The following is a 17403-nucleotide window of genomic DNA, read 5'->3' as shown; positions in this document are numbered from 1 at the left end:
CCCGCAGCAGCGCCTGGATCGGCTGCGCGGGAGAAAGTATTCAGCAAAGGGTAAGGTCACCACAAAATGAAAAGAACAGAAATACACTTGGAAAACAAAACGGCACTCCGTCAGTGTCTACATCTGTGCGGACTGTCTAGGGCTGATCTGGAGTGTGGAGCATTGATGTGGGATGGCTGTGGACATGGTGTAGGATAGGGGGAGGGATTTCAAACTGTAGGTTCTTCTTGTTATGCTTAAAAGATGCCATTCTCCCCAAGAAGAAGGCTTGGTTATCTTTAAATCTATGCCTTTATAAGATGGTCATCATCCCAGTGTGTGTTGTCTAAAATTCCCAAACCAAGTTGTTGCCAGCCTCTCTTCCCATGATGTAATGTCCTGCCTGACCATATAGAAGGAGGCTTTACCTTCAGAATGATGTGTCGGATTGCATTAGTTCCCTTATGTTTTTTGCCTTGGTCATTGCCCACTTTGAAGCCTTTTTGTACCTGATTTTTGCAATTTTTCTATGAAGCTGGATTCTCTAATTCTGAAACCCTTGTGCCTGGCTCAGGGTTTGCTGCCCTGTTTATCAACCGTTGTATCTCCCACCATCTTTAATCAAGAATCACCAAGATTTCCAAGGAAGCTTTCTTCCCCCTGTGTTTTTTCCTTCTAACTGGGATTCTCTTATAGACATACTCAACAATGGTCACTAGTATATTAAGTGCAGGATGGCACCGTGGCCACTGGAAGTTTTATTCTTTCATTGGGCAATCAAAAGGAAACATGAGAGGCCTTTGACTTTGATGGTATTGACCTCCAGAGATAGTGGCTTTGGCATCTAGAGAGAGGTTTTCGCTGCGCCATCCCTGCCCATCAAGTGGAGTGCATGACATCGCCCTTCAATTCGATCTTGCGCCGTGCTCAGGGTCATTACCGGTGCTCGTTCGTAGTCTTTACTGATGCACCTTTGTGGTCTTCTGGCATTATCTGGGTGGCAAAAAAGAAGTTCAGAAGCTGCCTAGATGACCAGTCTCTTCCTAAGGTCCTTGATGTAGGATTTATTTGTTCATAACCTTGCATGGTGAGGATTTTCCTTGCACAGAAGGTGATGATTCTGAGGCTGACAGTCTGCCTTTTTCTAATGCTGGCCTTTATCTTAACTTACAAATTACCAACAGCTTAGATACCGCTTCAGAAGGGGATACCCCTTATCGCACTTGATCCTCAACATCTTCCTCTACCACAGTGGTGCACAAAGCTGAAGACACCCTGGAAGTGACTGTGCCTGACCAAAGCTTTACATTTTGACGAAAATGTTGCTAACTACTTTTTAATTTGGAGAGCTTTTGCTCCCAATTAATGAGGTACTAATTGAACCTTTCCATTATTGACTCGTTGATGGGACTATCCATTAGTGTCTTGTTATTAGGTATTTGAATGGGAAAAGCTGTTTCTGACCCAGCAAACAAACAAATTGCCAGGACCCTCAAGTGCCAGGTGACCCAAAATTTGTAATCACACCTGTTGCCAGAGAGTTGGGTTGTCCAGACTTTGACCTCCAAACTAAATTCCATTGCCTTTCCTACGGCCCCTCCTGATAGGGAGGATCCGGAACACTGTAAACCATGGTCGAGCAGGTTTTTGTGTCTGTCAGTCTCACTCTTTGTAGTGACAATGCCACATGCCTGCTAGGTTTGGGGGACGCCTTGGAATAAGTGTGACTACAGGCTCTCCTAGCCATCGGAGGATGACCCGTGAGTTATAAGTTTTGCCTTATATTTGTTATTATGCAGTGACAACAAGTAGGTGCTGTAACCCATTTATTACTAGCATGCTGTGTGTGTGCAGTCCCATGTTGTCAGTATGTTTAAAGGAGTGGTATCAGGGAGTTAGTTTCCTTGGTCTTGATGAAAAGCCATGGGGTTTTGCTTGAAACATGTAGACCACAAGAAAGGTAGACACATAATAACCCATACTTCCTAATTCTTCCCCTTGTTTTAACCAAATCTGCCCGGGAGGATAGATTAAAAGTATTGACTTACCTACCAGGCAGGTATTTTAACCTTCTTTGTAAAAAGACTCTTCCACTCTTATTTTCCCATCATTAGCGAATACCACCTAATGCTCCTGCGTATTTTGCAGGTTGCAGCATGCCTCGCTCTGCCACAGAAGAGGAAGAACCCAATGTTGAAGCATGCCACCAAGGAGTAACCCTGGTGGATGAGGTTTATACAATAAAACCTAGTGTTTTCTCACTTTACTTTGTGGAGTGTTAACATACACAATTCACGGCCAGGCTCTCTTGTTTTGTTGATATACATTACTAAGAGGACAGGCCCATCCGGGATTCACCCTCTTATCTCCCCCCTTTTTTCTTAAAAAAGGCATCACTCAGATGGTCAGTCAACGTATTTACATACTTGGAAGACTGGTTGGTGAAGGTGGAGTCAACAGTGCAAATCGAGGATCATCTTTGGGACAAAATGACTCTTCTCTCCTGACTTCGGTTTTATCATCAATGCCCAAAAGTCTAACTCCCTTTATTGCAGAGGTTAACCTTTATATGTTTTACACAACCTGCATGAAGGCCTTGCCTCCTTTTCAGAGGATCATGGGTATTAGGGAGATAATTCTGAGGTTTCTGAATCGCATCTCCTGGTCCTTCTGGTATTACATCTGCTTAGTCTCATGCACTTGTATGTCCTGTTGCTTCCCATGCCAAATGGGCATGATGACCCTTCGGTGGTACTTGCAACGACAGTGACCCAAACATAAAGAGACTCTTTCAGCTTAGCTGCAGATATTACAGTCGGTCCACTTGGACCTGCACTAATGGATGGATCTCTCCAATCTCAAGGTAGGCCATCTATTCATCCCTCCATAAACACAGCGTACCGTGGTCACGAATGCCTACCCGCTGGGCTGAGGCAATCGGAGAGGAATCGCACTGTGGGGCTTTGGTCCGCATTAGAGCAGCATTTGCACCTCATTGTGCTAGAGCTGTGGGTGGTTCATCTTGCCATGAAGATCTTTCTCTATTCCATCTCTGGTAGCACCATCCTGGGTATGTGGGACAACACCACCACCATCCATTTCATCAATATGCAGAGTGGTGTGGTGCTATGCACCCTATGTTGGAAGACAATTCCCCTTAGTACGCTCAGCTGCAGGTAATTTTCCTCGTAGCGGCCCATTTGTCAGGCTCCCCCAATATAAGAGTGGATGCTCTCAGTCACTTCTCATTGAAGGATCATAAATGGGAACTGCACCTTAAAGTGATAGAGACGATCTTTTCCAAATTGGGTCTTCCATCCATGGGTTTCTATGTCAGAGCCTAGAACAGGAAGTATCCCCAGTTTTGTGTCATACACTTTCCACTGAATACTCCTCTGGGGGGTGCCTTCAGCTTTAGCTTGTTCCAGGGACTGCTCTATGGAGATCTACAGATTCTGCTTCTGTGGAAAGTCGTACGGAAGGCACAGGAGGTTTAGGGTTCACGCCGATGTGTTGGCACTTTGTGTTTGCCCTCCTTTTCCTCTCCTGTGCATGGTGGAATGTCTGTCACTTCAGGATTGTCCCGTTATCCACCCCTGTCTGAAAGAGACTATTAGTTATGGATTCCTCACCTTAGAATTAACCCCAGGAGTCAGACTGGATCGGGAGAATTTTCCTTCAGCAGTACACCTGTGTGACGGTAGGTGGCGCCGGTCGACTCCGCATTCGTTGTTGCTGTTGTGATCGCCGGAATGACGTTGTGATATTTACTTAGACGCCGCCCCTGCGCGCTGACATCAGTTCTTTCTTTTTCCGCGCCAGCCAGCGCAGATCCGGAGAGAGTGGTACCTCGTGTTACTTTTTGACTCTCTTTGCGACTTTTCGTCAACTTCTTTTTAAGTTATCGCGACTCCTGGTGCACAGGGATGTCATCTCGTCGGACCAGCTTCAAGCTTTGTGGCTCCTGCCACAAGCTGATGACGGTAACGGACCCCCAGCTTGTGTGCCTATGGTGTCTGGACCACGACCGCGACCCGAAGTCGTGCTCTGACTGCCGGGCCATGGCCCGAAGTCTTTGCGGGAGCAGTCCCAAAAGCTTCTGGAGGCCCAGCAGTCGGCTCCATGCCGCGGGAGGTCGTGGAGCCATCACCACCACTCCTCGTCGAAGTCATTCTTCTTTTGGGTAAGTCGAAGCACAAAAAGAAGGCGAAGAAGCACCGTTGCTCTTTACGTTCTCCCCATCCGTCGGCTGACGAGACGCGGGTTGCGGATGGTAGTTGCCCGGCTCCGCCCGGGGAGCCTGTTGGGTCGGCTCTGAGCCTCCCTCCCTTTCTGGGACCCGGAGTGACGCCTGCCCAACTTCGTAGCTTTTACGAAGCCGTACATTCCATCTATGGGCAGCCCGACTCCACTGGTGCACCTTCGGGCCCCGCGGACTTGGCTGGGGGTTCTAGGCCTTCGATGCCTTTGGCTCCGGCACCGCAGGGCCCCCAGGGATCCAGGCCTGGATCCGGATTGGCGCCGGTTGACCTCACTACACCTCCTCTGGTGCCTAATCTATTGTCGACACCCCTGCCTCCGACGCTGGTTGTGTCCCCAACTGACGTCAAACCCATCCTCCCCCTCAATGTGGACACGGTGCCAGACTGGCGTCGACCGACGTCAGTACCAGCGTGGATCGGTACTTTTGTACCCCTGTTTTCCCCTGGTGTTCCCTATCGGCCTGAGTGGCTACCAGAGAAGGGTGAGGAGGACTGGGAGGGGTCTGTGGACCCTCTGGCAGACCAGTTAGAGGAACCAGACTGGAGAGAGGAGTTGGGTGAGGCCAGTGGTCTGGACAACTCCCCAGACCTTGGCATGCTATGTCCCCCTACCGTGGCTATGGAGGAGGGTGCATCATACGCAGTGGTGTTGCGTAGGGCAGCAGAGGCCTTAAACCTTGAACTTCCTATGTTGGCGGTCTGGACTAACCTCCTGACCGAGGTGCTTCAACTGGCAACGGCCTCTTCGGAGCCCCTGCTGCCGTTCAATGAGGTCCTCACTGACATCCTCTTGGGCACTTGGTCCAATCCCAACACAGGGGGGCTCCTGTGGATAGGATGATTTCCCAACGCCACCGCCTGACCCCAGGCAACCCTATTTTCCTCTCCCAGCACCCCACCCCGTGAGCTTGGTGGTCCAAGCTTCGACTTCCAAGGGCGCATTTCCTACCGCACCACCTGATAGGGAATCCAAGAAGCTGGACCATCTTGGGAAGATGTTTTCTTCCTCTAGCTTAGGACTGCGGTCGGTGAACACCGCATGTCTCTTGGGCCGTTACTCCCATTCTGTGTGGCACACAGTCACGCAGGTGCTTCCACAGTGCCCGGAGTAGGCCCGGGCCATGCTCTCTTGTGCAGTTGCCGAAGGGAGAGACGCAGCGAAGTTCGCCATCGGAAGTGGGCTGGACACCGCCGACATCCTGGGCAGGACAATTTCAACGTTGGTAGCCCTACGTTATGCTACGCCTAGTTGAGGTCCACTGGCTTTTCGGGTGAAGTCCAAGCTACACTTTTGGACATGCCCTTTGATGGCCGTCGCTTGTTTGGCAACAAAGCAGACAACGCGCTTGAGCGCTTTAAGGACTCCAGGGCTATGGCCAAGTCCTTGGGCCTCACTTCTACCTCTCGCCCCGCGCAGTCTGCTACAGAAGGGGTGCCCCGCCATGTTCTGTCCAGCGCCACAGGCCTGCGCAAGCTGTCCAGCCTCTGCACGGCCAGAGACGTGGGACCCACCGTTGTGGGTCTTGGGGGTTAGCAGGCCGGCCAGTTCACCAGCGCCCCCTCTGCAGCAGCCTCCAAGCCCTCCTAGTCCGACCTTTCAGGGCCACCATTCGCCAGTGGGAGGCAGAATTCGCCATCACCTCCCCCACTGGCTCATCACGTCGAACAGGTGGGCTTTGCATATAGTCCGAAGGGGCTACTTCCTCCCCTTCGAGACTACCCCTCCATCCATGCCATCTCAATTCCATCGCATGTCGGAGGATCACTTGGCCCTTCTCCAACAGGAAGTTATGGCTCCCTTGCCCAAGGGAGCCATCAAACAAGTTCCTGCCCCAGAAGTAGGTTGTGGTTGTTATTCCCACTACTTTCTGGTACCCAAGAAGGACAAGGGCCTGCGTCCTATCTTGGATCTCAGGAACGTCAACCGCTTCCTCCGGAAGGAGAAGTTCAGAATGTTGACACTGGCTCAGATCCTGTCTGCCTTTGACCCTAGAGACTGAATAGTAGTGCTGGACTTGCAGGATGCTTATTTTCACATCCCCGTCCTGCCGGTCCACCGGCGTTACCTACGGTTCACGGTAGGCCATGAGTACTTTCAGTTTACTGTGCTCCCCTTTGGCCTAACCAGCGCCCCTCGGGTGTTCATGAAGGTTATGGCGGTGGTCGCAGCTCATCTGCGCAGATCAGGGGTTCCAGTCTTCCCCTATCTCAACAAATGGCTGTTGAAGGCAGACTCACCCCTGGCTGTCGTCTCCCACCTCCAGACTACGGCTGATCTCCTGCATTCACTGGGGTTCACCATCAATGTGCCAAAGTCACACCTGATTTCCTCTCAGAAGCTCCTTTTCATTGGAGAGGTTCTAGGCAGTTTCGGGCTTATCCTCCCGAGTAGCGAGTCCGGAATATTAAGGCTATGATTCAGATCTTTCAGCCTCAATCCCGGGTATCGATCAGACTGACCCTGAGGCTACTGGTCCTCATGGCCTCCTGCCTCCTGCTGGTGGACTATGCCAGGTAGCATATGCGGGCTCTGCAGTAAGACCTGAAGTTCCAGTGCGCACAGCATATGGGAAATCTTTCTGATTGCGTCCAGATCTCGAGGGCACTGCACACAAATTGCAGTGGTGGCTAACGAATCAGGATTGGGTCAACAGCAGATCCCTCTCCCTTCCCCAACCAGAGTTCTCAGTAGTGACGGATGCATCACTTCGGGGGTGGGGCTGCCACATGGGGGAGGCGGAGATCAGAGACCTCTGATCTCCGATGGAGTCCGGGCTCCACATCAACCTTCTGGGGCTTTGGGCAATCCGTCTTGCACTGAAGGAATTCCTTCCTTCTGTCAAAGGAAGAGTAGTGCAGGTGTTCATGGACAACACCACCGCCATGTGGTACTGCAACAAACAGGGGGGGTGGGGTCGTGGACCCTATGTCAGGAGGCACTTTGTCTCTGGAAGTGGCTGGAACATCAGGGCATGTCCCTGGTGGTTCAACACCTAGCAGGTTCTCTGAACGCTAGGGCAGACGAACTCAGCCGCCGGTGCATGATGGATCACGAATGGCGTCTTCACTCTGAGGTGGTGCAAGGTCTCTTTCAGCGGTGGGGAGAGCCTTGGTTAGATCTCTTCACCACCAAAGAGAACGTACAATGTCAGCAGTTCTGCGCGTTGGAATTTCCAAGGCGTCACTCGCTAGGCAACACTTTTTACCACAAGTTGTGTTGCGGTCTTCTATACGCCTTTCCGCCTCTACCACTTCTGCCCAGAGTGCTGAAGAAGATCAAGCGCGACCGGGCCCAAGTAATTCTTGTGGCTCCGGACTGGGCACGAAGAGTCTGTTATCCCGAGCCTCTGCACATGGCCTTCAATCCTCCGATCAGACTGCCCCTTCAGGAGGATCTTCTGTCAAAGCACCAGGGAACAGTGCTCCACCCGAACCTGTCCATCTTCCACCTCCTTGCGTGGAGATTGAGCGGCGACAGTTGACAGCCTTCGACCTTCCTCTCGAAGTCTGTAACATTATCTTGGCAGTCAGGCGTTCCTCCACCAAAACGGTATACTCCTGTAGATGGAACACATTTGTGGCATGGTGCACAGCAAAGGCTGTGGATCCCCTCTCTGCACCCCTTTCATAGGTTCTCCTCTTCATTCTTTCTTCGGCCCAGCAGGGCTCTGTTCTGGGCACTTTAAAAGGCTATCTTTGAGCCATTCCGGCCTTTCTTCGGCTTCCTGATCAGCCTTTTCTTTTCAAGTTCCCTATAGTAAATCGCTTCCTTAAGGGCATTACTCACTTGTTTCCTCCAAATCCTTTCGTAATGCCCCAGTGGGACTTGATCCTGGTCCTGACCTACCTTACGTGCGCTCCTTTCGAACCGCTGCATAAGTGTCCTCCCAGACTTTTGACTCTTAAAACTGCCTTTTTAGTTGCCATCACCTCTGCTCGCAAGGTGAGTGAGCTTCAGGCTCTTTCTTCCAAACCTCCTTTCCTGGCTGTTCATCCGGACAAAGTTGTCCTTCGCACTAGGCCTTCTTTCCTTCCCAAAGTGGTTACCGCTTTCCATCTAGGACAGACCATCACTTTGCCCACCTACTTCCTGCCCCTGCATCTTCTAAAGAGGAAGAGAGGCTCCACCGTCTGGATCCAAATCGTGTGCTTTCTGTCTATCTGGATCGCACAAAGTAATTCCGGGTGGATGACCAGCTCTTTGTTGGCTATGTGGGCGCCAAGAAAGGCCAGGCCGTACAAAAGCGGACCAACTCCCGATGGGTCGTTCTTTGCATCAAAATCTGTCATTCCTTAGCAAAGAAGGAGCCTCCAGTGGGGCTACCTGCCCATTCCACCAGGGCGACGGCAGCCACTACTGCTTTGGGACGTGGAGTTCCTCTTCCTGACATCTGCCAGGCAGCCACGTGGGCTTCATTACACACGTTCACCAAACATTACTGCCTGCACAGCCCAGTCCGGAGAGACTGTTTCTTTGGCCATTCAGTTCTCCAGGACTTTCTGGTGTGAACTTGGTTCGCAGACCCACCTAAGGGGTTGGTATTACTGGGGTATCTATTCTAAGGTGAGGAATCCATAACTAATAGTCCCTTTCAGATGAACAAGTTACTTATCTTCAGTAACGATAAATTTGTAAGAGACATACATTAGTTATGGATTTCTCACTGCCCCACCCATCCTCCCTGTTCCGCGAACTGACTTCTAGGGTGAGGGACTCCCTTTCAGGGCCCCTAGTTTTGTGCACCAGTGGTCAGTATACTGCATGGCTATGTGCTTCTAGCGTGGAATGTTGTGTAAAGAACTGACGTCAGCACGCAGGGGGCAGCGTCTAAGTAGATACTGCAATGTCATTCTGGGAATCACGACGCCAACAATGAACGCGGAGTCGACTGACGCCACCTACCGACGCGCAGGGGTACTGCTGAAGAAAAATTCTCCAGATCTAGTGTGACGCCTGGGGATAATTCTAAGGAGAGGAATCCATAACTAATATATGTCTCTTACAGATATATCGTTACCAAAGGTAAGTAACTTGCTCAACACTGAAGTTGTACATGTGGATATTGAGAAATGAGAAAGAGTTGTTTTGCCTCCTTGAAAAGGTTTCAGATTTCTTCTTGACCGCCAAAAAAACCACAGCGAAATTCATCTTTGTGGGTTGGTGGAACAAATTTGTGCATTGGTGTGTGAGTCAGAAGGTTTGGGTCCATTTAAATCATGCCTTTCTGATGCCCTGATTTTTACACTGTCTTTTACACAGGTGTAACTGGCAGTGGCTTCAGTGAAGGGTTACCTAGCTGCCTGGTTAGCTTTCAAAATGTCACCAGGATCAGCCATCTTTATTTAGGTCACCTGTCGTGTCGCTTTTTCTGAAAGCTTTGCTTTACTTCCTCCCACTCCATTCCTTGTTTCGCAGTCTGATGTGAATCTTATTTATACTTTGTGGTGGCATCCATCTTTGAGTCGATACACAGTTGTTCTGTTTGTCTTCTTATTTTGAAGAGACTGTGTATAGGCCTGTACTTCTCAAGATTTTACCCACACTAGTTGGTCCTGCATACTCATCCATCTTTCTTGCAGAAGGTGGTTTCGGCCTTTCATATGGCACAGTCTATCACTCTTCTGACTTTCTTCCCTCCCACTCATCCTACCAACAAGGCCGAGTGACTACATAGACTCGATGGAGTACAGCCCTGGCAAAGTGGCACCATTCATTCCTGCGTCCTGGGGGGATTCGGGGGTGGATTGTATTTTTGGGGGATGCATTCTTAAGGTGAGGAATCTGAAGGAAGATTTATCCATCAGCAGTAAATATTACTTGCCTTTGGTAATGACATTTCTTGTGTATACAGGATCGGCTTCACCACCCCTGATGAATCAGCGCTGTATATAATATAATCCCAAGATATGCAAATGTGTTATGTGCTGTTATTGTTGCTGCTGTCTCAGTTCCTCTCTGCATGCCTCACTGGGGCATGGCAATAGTGTTAGGAGCTAACGTTTATGTACAGATTGGTGCCTTTTGAAAACCCTGATGTCCTGTCTAGGAAACAGAGTCACAGCTGGAGAGCAGCATGGCACTACCTGCTAGGGCCGGAGAGCTGTTGCATTGAGGAAAGGCTTTCCGGCCCAGTCTGATACCTTTGGAATATTACTAAAGTGAAGATTGTGTAGGAAGATCATGTATCCACCAGAAATACCACTACCTTTTAATGTGTCTACTAACACTAGTAGAGTTATGAAACAGTCTTCGGATTAAAAATGTTCTGTCTTACTTCCTCTCCTCCTGACCTTTATTTTTTCACCCACTTCCTCCATTCACTATTGTCTCACCATTGTTCTTTTTGATCTTCTTACTTCCTCTTGTTACAGCAGTTTGAGCGAGAACTGCGACGTTTCGCTGTCCATGAAAGGAAGATGATACTAAACAGCCATGCCCTCTATGACACCAAACAGGTAGGGGTCCAGGTTGGTGCATGATTGGGACATGTGACGTGAGCTAATTGAGCCTATCATCTGTATGACCAACCTGGAGAGATGAGTCTTAGGTACAGTAGACGTGGATGTTGTTGGTAACTTCTTATGTCTCTCTTCTCTTGTTGCAGAACAAGATGCTCCCAGCGCACTGCGAGGAAGACATTTTTGCGCACTTAGGTCTGGACTATATACCGCCAACTGAACGCAATGCATAGTGCTACGCCTGCAGGAACCCAGGCGCAAAGTAGCTTTCTGGCATTCAAATTAGAAGCCGTGATATGGTAGCTATGGGATCCATCCCTCACTTTTTATCAAGGAGTGTAGTGATCCTCTGAAACTGCTCAGGATGAGGCTGATGGACGTCTTCAGATCCCTCCATGCAAACGGGTGTATTGAGACTGATAATGACTGTGGAAGTATTAACCACCTTTTCGTCCCCCCTCTTGGGGTGGTTTGATTTCATCAGGATGTGAGGGATTGTTCACTCTCCCTATGTGAACCATTGTAGTATAATTGCATGTCCTGGGATTGTGATGTTCTGGCCAGCTCAAAGTGCACAGTAGCTCTGCATTCAGTGTTCAGTGGCTTGCCACATGCAGTATCAACACCACCACTGTCCATGGTGTTTCTGTTCCATAATATTGACCTGCTATGACGCCTAAGATCTGCCATTTTTTTACTATTGCCTGATATCTGCTGATATCACACTTCAACCATCCCATTTAGTTTACTTTTGTCTGGTATCAGCTCATTGTACACCTCAGCTACACCTGTGCCCCACCCCCGCAGTTTTATTATTAGGTGAAATAGGCCAGGGTCACCTCTAATTTTGTTAAAAGCAGTTGCTGACAATCCAGGGCACTAGGCTGACAAAAGTTAAATAAAGTACAAACGCAAAGGTTATGTCTGTCAATAGTGGTTATTTTCACCCTTGTGTCTAGAACCCAGTTCTTCGATTGGTCTTTCTGCAGTTACAGGGAAAATGAGAGAAGGAATGGTGAAAAATGATACGTGGAGGGAAGGAGGAGGGGGAGATGGGGTGATGGATGAGGAAGCCGGGATGGGAGACAGTCTCTTTATAGTCTACAACCAAACAACGCTCCTCAACCACAGGTAATTGTGGCTGTCTCGGCAAAGGCTGATGAGACAGAACATCTGAAACATCTGTCTGGATGATGAGGGTTTTCCCTGGGACAGGACTTTGTCTAATGGGAATTTAACATTTGCTTTTTTCAGATGTTCATATGTCTGTTCTAGTACTGTGCTTTACTCTATCTCTCCAGGCATCTTCTTTTCAAGCAGTCCTTTCAGAGCGCTTAAGCCTTTCTAAAGCAAGGGATGAACCCCATGTAATAGCTGGCATTACTCCGGATGTTCCCATCCCTTTTCTGTGCCCAGGCACCAGGCATGAACCATTAGCCTCAACTGTAGCCTATAGTAGCTATACCTGTCCCATTGCCCACCTAAGTGACATCACAATGGCAAACAGACACTTTTGTGCATTTACAGTCAGCCCTGAGTCTAGATGTGTTCAAGGTAGAATTCCAGCCAGGACTGAAGACCGCAAAATCTCTGATGCATGCTTCGTTATCCTCTGGAACGTCCCTGTGGTATTAATTATGCCAAAGGGCATCACTTGGTACTCTGAGAGGCCGAGCTTTCCTACAGAGCGTTAAAATTAACTTCATCTCTCATGGTCATTTATCTGCCAGCCCCTAGTTATGAGATCCATGGTAGAGATGGACTAAGAATACCCTGATCTGTCCAGGATTTCATCAGTTCTGGACAAGGGAAAGGCCTCAACCATAGCGATATGATTCAAGTAGACATTACAAATTCTGGTTCTCCTACCAGGCTTGGGAACCATAAATGTACAGTGCCTACTCATTACCAGAATAGATGATAACGCACATCCGCAGCATTTCATGAATCATCTGTATGCATTTCAGGACTGCTTGTGAGGGCCTATATGGACAAGATGTTCAGGGGAATGTAATCATTTTCCAGACCGTACCAAGCAATATTTCAATATGCTAATACGGCTATAAGAGGTTTACTTAATCTTCGCTAGCAAATTCTGCAGATCTGTTGTGCGAGGTGTAAAGGACTCCTAGTGGAACTTAAGTGAAGAGAAGGTAGAGCTATCCTTGCAGACGTCCAAGAAGTCGGGGGTCTGACCCTCCTGCTCCTCTAGGTCCTCGTGGCCACAGACTGACTAAGATATTGCAGTATGCCAGTGGTGAGGCCTCATTATGTTTACATGATAGGTACAATATTATACTTGGTGTATCCACTTGTGCAACCACATAGTTGGAGTCACTATCTAGGATAGTCGAGGGTTACTGGGTTAAGGTCAATGGTAGACCTTGAGTGCTGTTCACTCCAGCTGGATAACCCAGGACTTCCTTTGTACTGCACACTCTCTGAGGCTAGCTAAATCAAGCAGTCATGGGTTACTCCAGGGAGTGATGGAAGCTTGGAACTCTGGTACGACACTGATTAATAGTATGCACCCCAAAGATTGTGTTTCGGAAAGTTTGCTATTGCTTAGACATTTTGTCTGCAAACTACAGAAATAAGTTAAAAGCAATATGATGTTTACCAATAATCTCAATCAGTGAGAGCCTTCAGCTGTTCATCATCCTGTCCTAGGATAACCATCAGGGACTTGCCAGATGTGCCAATGTCACTGTGACAAATCCTGGGTTCAAATATTTCTCTTATGCTATTATACCACTGGGCAGTGCTCCAATTACTCCTACAACCATGGACTGAAGCAGGATAGCTTAATGGAGCCGAAACCCCAAAACCCAACTGCCCGCAACTCAAAAGTGAACTAGAACCCAACCTATAACTTCAAGAGTGGCACAGGCAGGCACTGGAGGTGTCTCAGGTTCTTGCGCATTTCATCAGTGGTTGACACTGGAAGTCCAGTTATTATTGTCAGTGGGACAAGGTACAGCTCAAGAAGATCAATCTGTATCCCAGCGAGCCATGACTCAATCAATACTTCGGTTACCACTGGTGAGAGGGATACATCCGCACCAGCAGTGGGTCACAAGGGCACCTGAACTTTCGGAGAGTCTACTTAGTTAACAGCTGATTTGTCTACATTTTCAGGTGGATGGGTTACCTTGGTATATTTGGCACACATTGGTGCCACATACTATTAGCAAAATTGCTGGTTAGGATTAATGTCCTGCAACAATAAAATATTATTTGTAGAACCATAGGTCATCAGAACATGGTTCATAAACTTCCGTAATCAGGGAAACGATCCTCTGCCAACGCAGTACAGCCTAAGGACTCAAATTTAGGAAAGAGTAATACTCCGTTGGAGTTGAAAGGGTCAGGGGCCCTCAGGCTTTCCCAGAGGTGCAGTCCTTTGATGGTCCCAGCATGTTAATGACTCTCAGGTCATGCATTTGTTCAGTTCAAGCATGGCAACCTCGGTTACAGGTCGTTGACATTCTAGGGCAGGCTCCCTTTCTCTAATCATCCTGCACACATGCACTAGTCAGCTAGCCTTGTGCTTTAATCCTGGTCTGGGCACCACCACTTCTTGCAGGCAACCCATCAGCGTGTCGTTTTAGGTAGGACACAGCAATTGTGCTAGTACAGGATCCAAGATATGGTCCTCTCTGCAAGTGGAGCAACCACTTCTGGTTCTGTCCCAGCTGAATATACCCTAGTAGCTACACAACACCAATATGTATCTCAAAACTGGGATGTATGGAGGGAAGCTTGGGCCGATGACAGATGGTGTCACATTCCAAAATCTTATTTACAGCCAAGCAGCACATGGCACATCGTCCCAGGTACTTTGACTTCATAAAAACGGTGATAAAACGAAATGTGTTTAGAAGAGTCAAATTGCACTCATTCTGGACAGTTTCTCCAGGTGTTCCAGCATAATGCAAAGGGGAAGCCGCATCTGGTCAGTGTAAATATGGGGCGCAAACAAATCAGCCACCTTCCATTTTTTGGGAACCACTAGGCAGATTTGGAGTCAGGACTTCCCAGGTAGCCAAACTGGCTCTGGCATAAGGGGAAGTCTGCAAGGATAAGCAACAACAAGCATGAGGATTTTAGCTGATCGGTGTTCGGTAGATGAAGGTCTGGATGAGTAAGTGGCAGATAAGTTCCTTAAGTGCTAGACAGGGCTAGATAGGCTTGGTAGCAGTCCTGGAGACCATGACAAAGAAATCGGCGCTATTGGAGAAGTGTTTTCTTGCGATGGAGCGTGCATGGAGAAAACAAGCCTGAGAATATGTGATTGGAGACTTTCATAGCTGTGACATCCACAGGGCTTCATGATGTTGAAGGTCTTGTAGATGGCACAGATGAAGAGATGAATGGGTTATTATTGACTTTTCAAGATGGTGTATCATGGAGTGATGTTTCAGTTGAAAAGCCTTACTTAAGTCTTGGACAATGTGAGGTTGGCTGCAAGTGTGTAGATGCTGGGTGTACCGCTTATTCAGATGAGGTATTATTACACAGGTGGTCCAAGACTTCTTAGTACTCCTATCATATGGTAGTAAAAAAGAGACAGCATTTGTGGTAAGGTGGGGAGCTCTCTCTTCCTCGCAGCTGATAAGGGGTACCATCATTCCTCTCCTAGGAGACCAGGATCTATGTGACCCCATTCTCAATAAGCAATGGCAAAGCCAAAAGCTCTAGTGTTGGCCTCCAGCCTTCTGGCAATTCTTGCTTTGTCATGGTTTTTGCAAAACAATGTTTGGGGATATGCAGGACATCGTCAATCTAAAAAAAAGATATAATAATTTGCTACAGGCAAAAAAACGTTTTTGTTTGGAGGGGGGTCTAAATAAATATCCCTAGTGCTCCCTGGCACTGAAGGGAACTACTTTGTGTGTGGGTGTGTTCCATGGGAAAGGGCAGCATGCCGTAACTCATAGTGAAGTCAGCCAATCGTTGAAGTGGGCTTATACATGGCCCCTTAAAGCATGCTGGAGTAGGTGGAAGAAAAGCCTTAATGACACCAACCATATACTAATGGATGAAGTCTGTCTGAAAACCCTGTATGTAACAATATTATACACATCATTTTAGTAAAATCAAAAGGTCTTGGCTAACTCAGACATAAGAAAAAGCTCACCAGTCTGGTCTTGACTGTAAGCCTCCTGCCTTTGTGAAAAGAAGAAATGGAAATAAAGCAAGAAAGAAAAAGAAGGAAAGAAAGGGAAAGAATGAAGGTGAAGGGAAGCAATAGAAGGGAAGAGAGAAGAGAATGAAGAAGGAAAGAAAGAAGGAAAACTAGAGAAGAAAAGGAAAAAAGAACAAAAGGAAGGGAGGGGAAAATAGAGAAGGAAAGAGGGTAAGAAAGAGAAAGAATGAATGAAAGAAGTAGAAGGAAAAAGAAATAAAAGGAAAGTGAAGCAATTAAAGAAAGCAAGAATGAAAGGAGAGAAAACGAGAGAGAGAGGAAGCACGAGAGAAGGAAAAGAAAATGGATTAAGGAAAGAATGAAAGAAGAAGAAAAGAGACAGAAGAAAGAAAGGAAAAAGGAAAGAAACGTAAAAAGAGGATAACTTAACACAAAACAGTTTCAAATGGACACAATCTGATCTGGTATGCTGTGAAATGGAAGCAATCAAGAAAAAAAAGCACTTCAAAAGAAATTTATAAGGGTGTTTGCAGGAGATGGGATCTGATAAAGATGGAATGTGCATCAGAAGCTTCCTGCTGCCACATCAGGCGCTAAACACAAAGGCAGCACTGATAATAAAGTTAAAAGAAAAACACTGGCTCCTTGTGAGACAGAAAAATGCAGTCACTTAAAGTGAAGTTAAGCAGTGGCTTACGTAGGCTGACCCTCTGCCCCATGCTGTATGCTGTAGTGGGCAGAAGCCAAATGTAAATGACACAACAACAGACCAGTGGACCAATACAGGTGGCTAAAAGCCCCTATATGTAATATTATTATAAATATTTTAGTAAAATCAGTAGGTCTTGACTAACACCAGACCTAAAAAGCATTCTGCCCAGAACTCCAACTTGCAAGTAGATGGCAAGTGATTACTGCGCTTCCTGATTTAACTACTTAAAAGCAGATTAAGCAGAGAAACTTGCTGGAACTGTGCAAATAATTTCTGGGGCTTCTTTATGAACTTGCCAAGCTCATGGTGGTTTGCTAGAACAAGACTTGTTATTCCAACCCAAAGTGGCCAAGAGCTGTCTGTACAACTTAGTGGGTACCTCCCAAATGGCTGGGAAGTGTTGATCTTTGCTTCTGTGGCTGTAACCTTCATGGTTAGCAGGCTGCCTACATATCCAAGCATGTTGCTAAGTTTCAAGCTCGGACATACACTTTGGCAGTTCACTGTGGCTGTTATTCTTTGATGGCTTCCCTGCCACCCCGTAACCTTTCCTTCATATCCCCACCCATTGATTCCATTCTTTGCCTTTCCCTCAGGTATGTGGATCATTTTAATGGTCTTTTTGGATGGTCAAAATTTGATAGTAGCTATCTGGAAAGTTTTCCTGATGGTGTATCCTCAGAGTACGTGGTTGCCTACAAAGGTTTTGCTTGAGGTCTCCTGGGTTTGTATTGATATCATTCTTCAGGACCAGGCTTCTTTGTGTTGTGAATAAAAAGTTTTTAAAGAAAAAATAAATTGAGTTTGAAATTCCGTACCAGACAAGCGCTGTGGAGAAATTA

At 47.6% G+C, this 17403-nt stretch overlaps 1 protein-coding gene across 9 annotated transcripts in view; it reads left to right on the top strand.

The window, feature by feature from the left end:
• Positions 1-11621, top strand: part of POLM (DNA polymerase mu) — a 342155-nt gene extending 330534 nt beyond the window's left edge. For 7 of the 9 annotated variants that reach the window (XM_085634911.1, XM_085634912.1, XM_085634919.1 and 4 more), the window contains 2 exons: positions 10614-10697; positions 10847-11621. In XM_085634911.1, coding sequence (XP_085491037.1) covers positions 10614-10697; positions 10847-10933 — 171 coding nt within the window. In that variant the 3' untranslated portion in view covers positions 10934-11621. The remainder of the gene's footprint in view (positions 1-10613; positions 10698-10846) is intronic. The other 2 variants (XM_085634917.1, XM_085634916.1) reach the window with 1 other exon arrangement.
• The last annotated feature ends 5782 nt before the right edge of the window (positions 11622-17403 follow it).

Source organism: Triturus cristatus, chromosome 11, assembly GCF_964204655.1.
Source record: "Triturus cristatus chromosome 11, aTriCri1.1, whole genome shotgun sequence".
Taxonomy (NCBI): Eukaryota; Metazoa; Chordata; class Amphibia; order Caudata; family Salamandridae; genus Triturus; species Triturus cristatus.
This window is presented reverse-complemented; position numbering and strand designations above follow the sequence as displayed.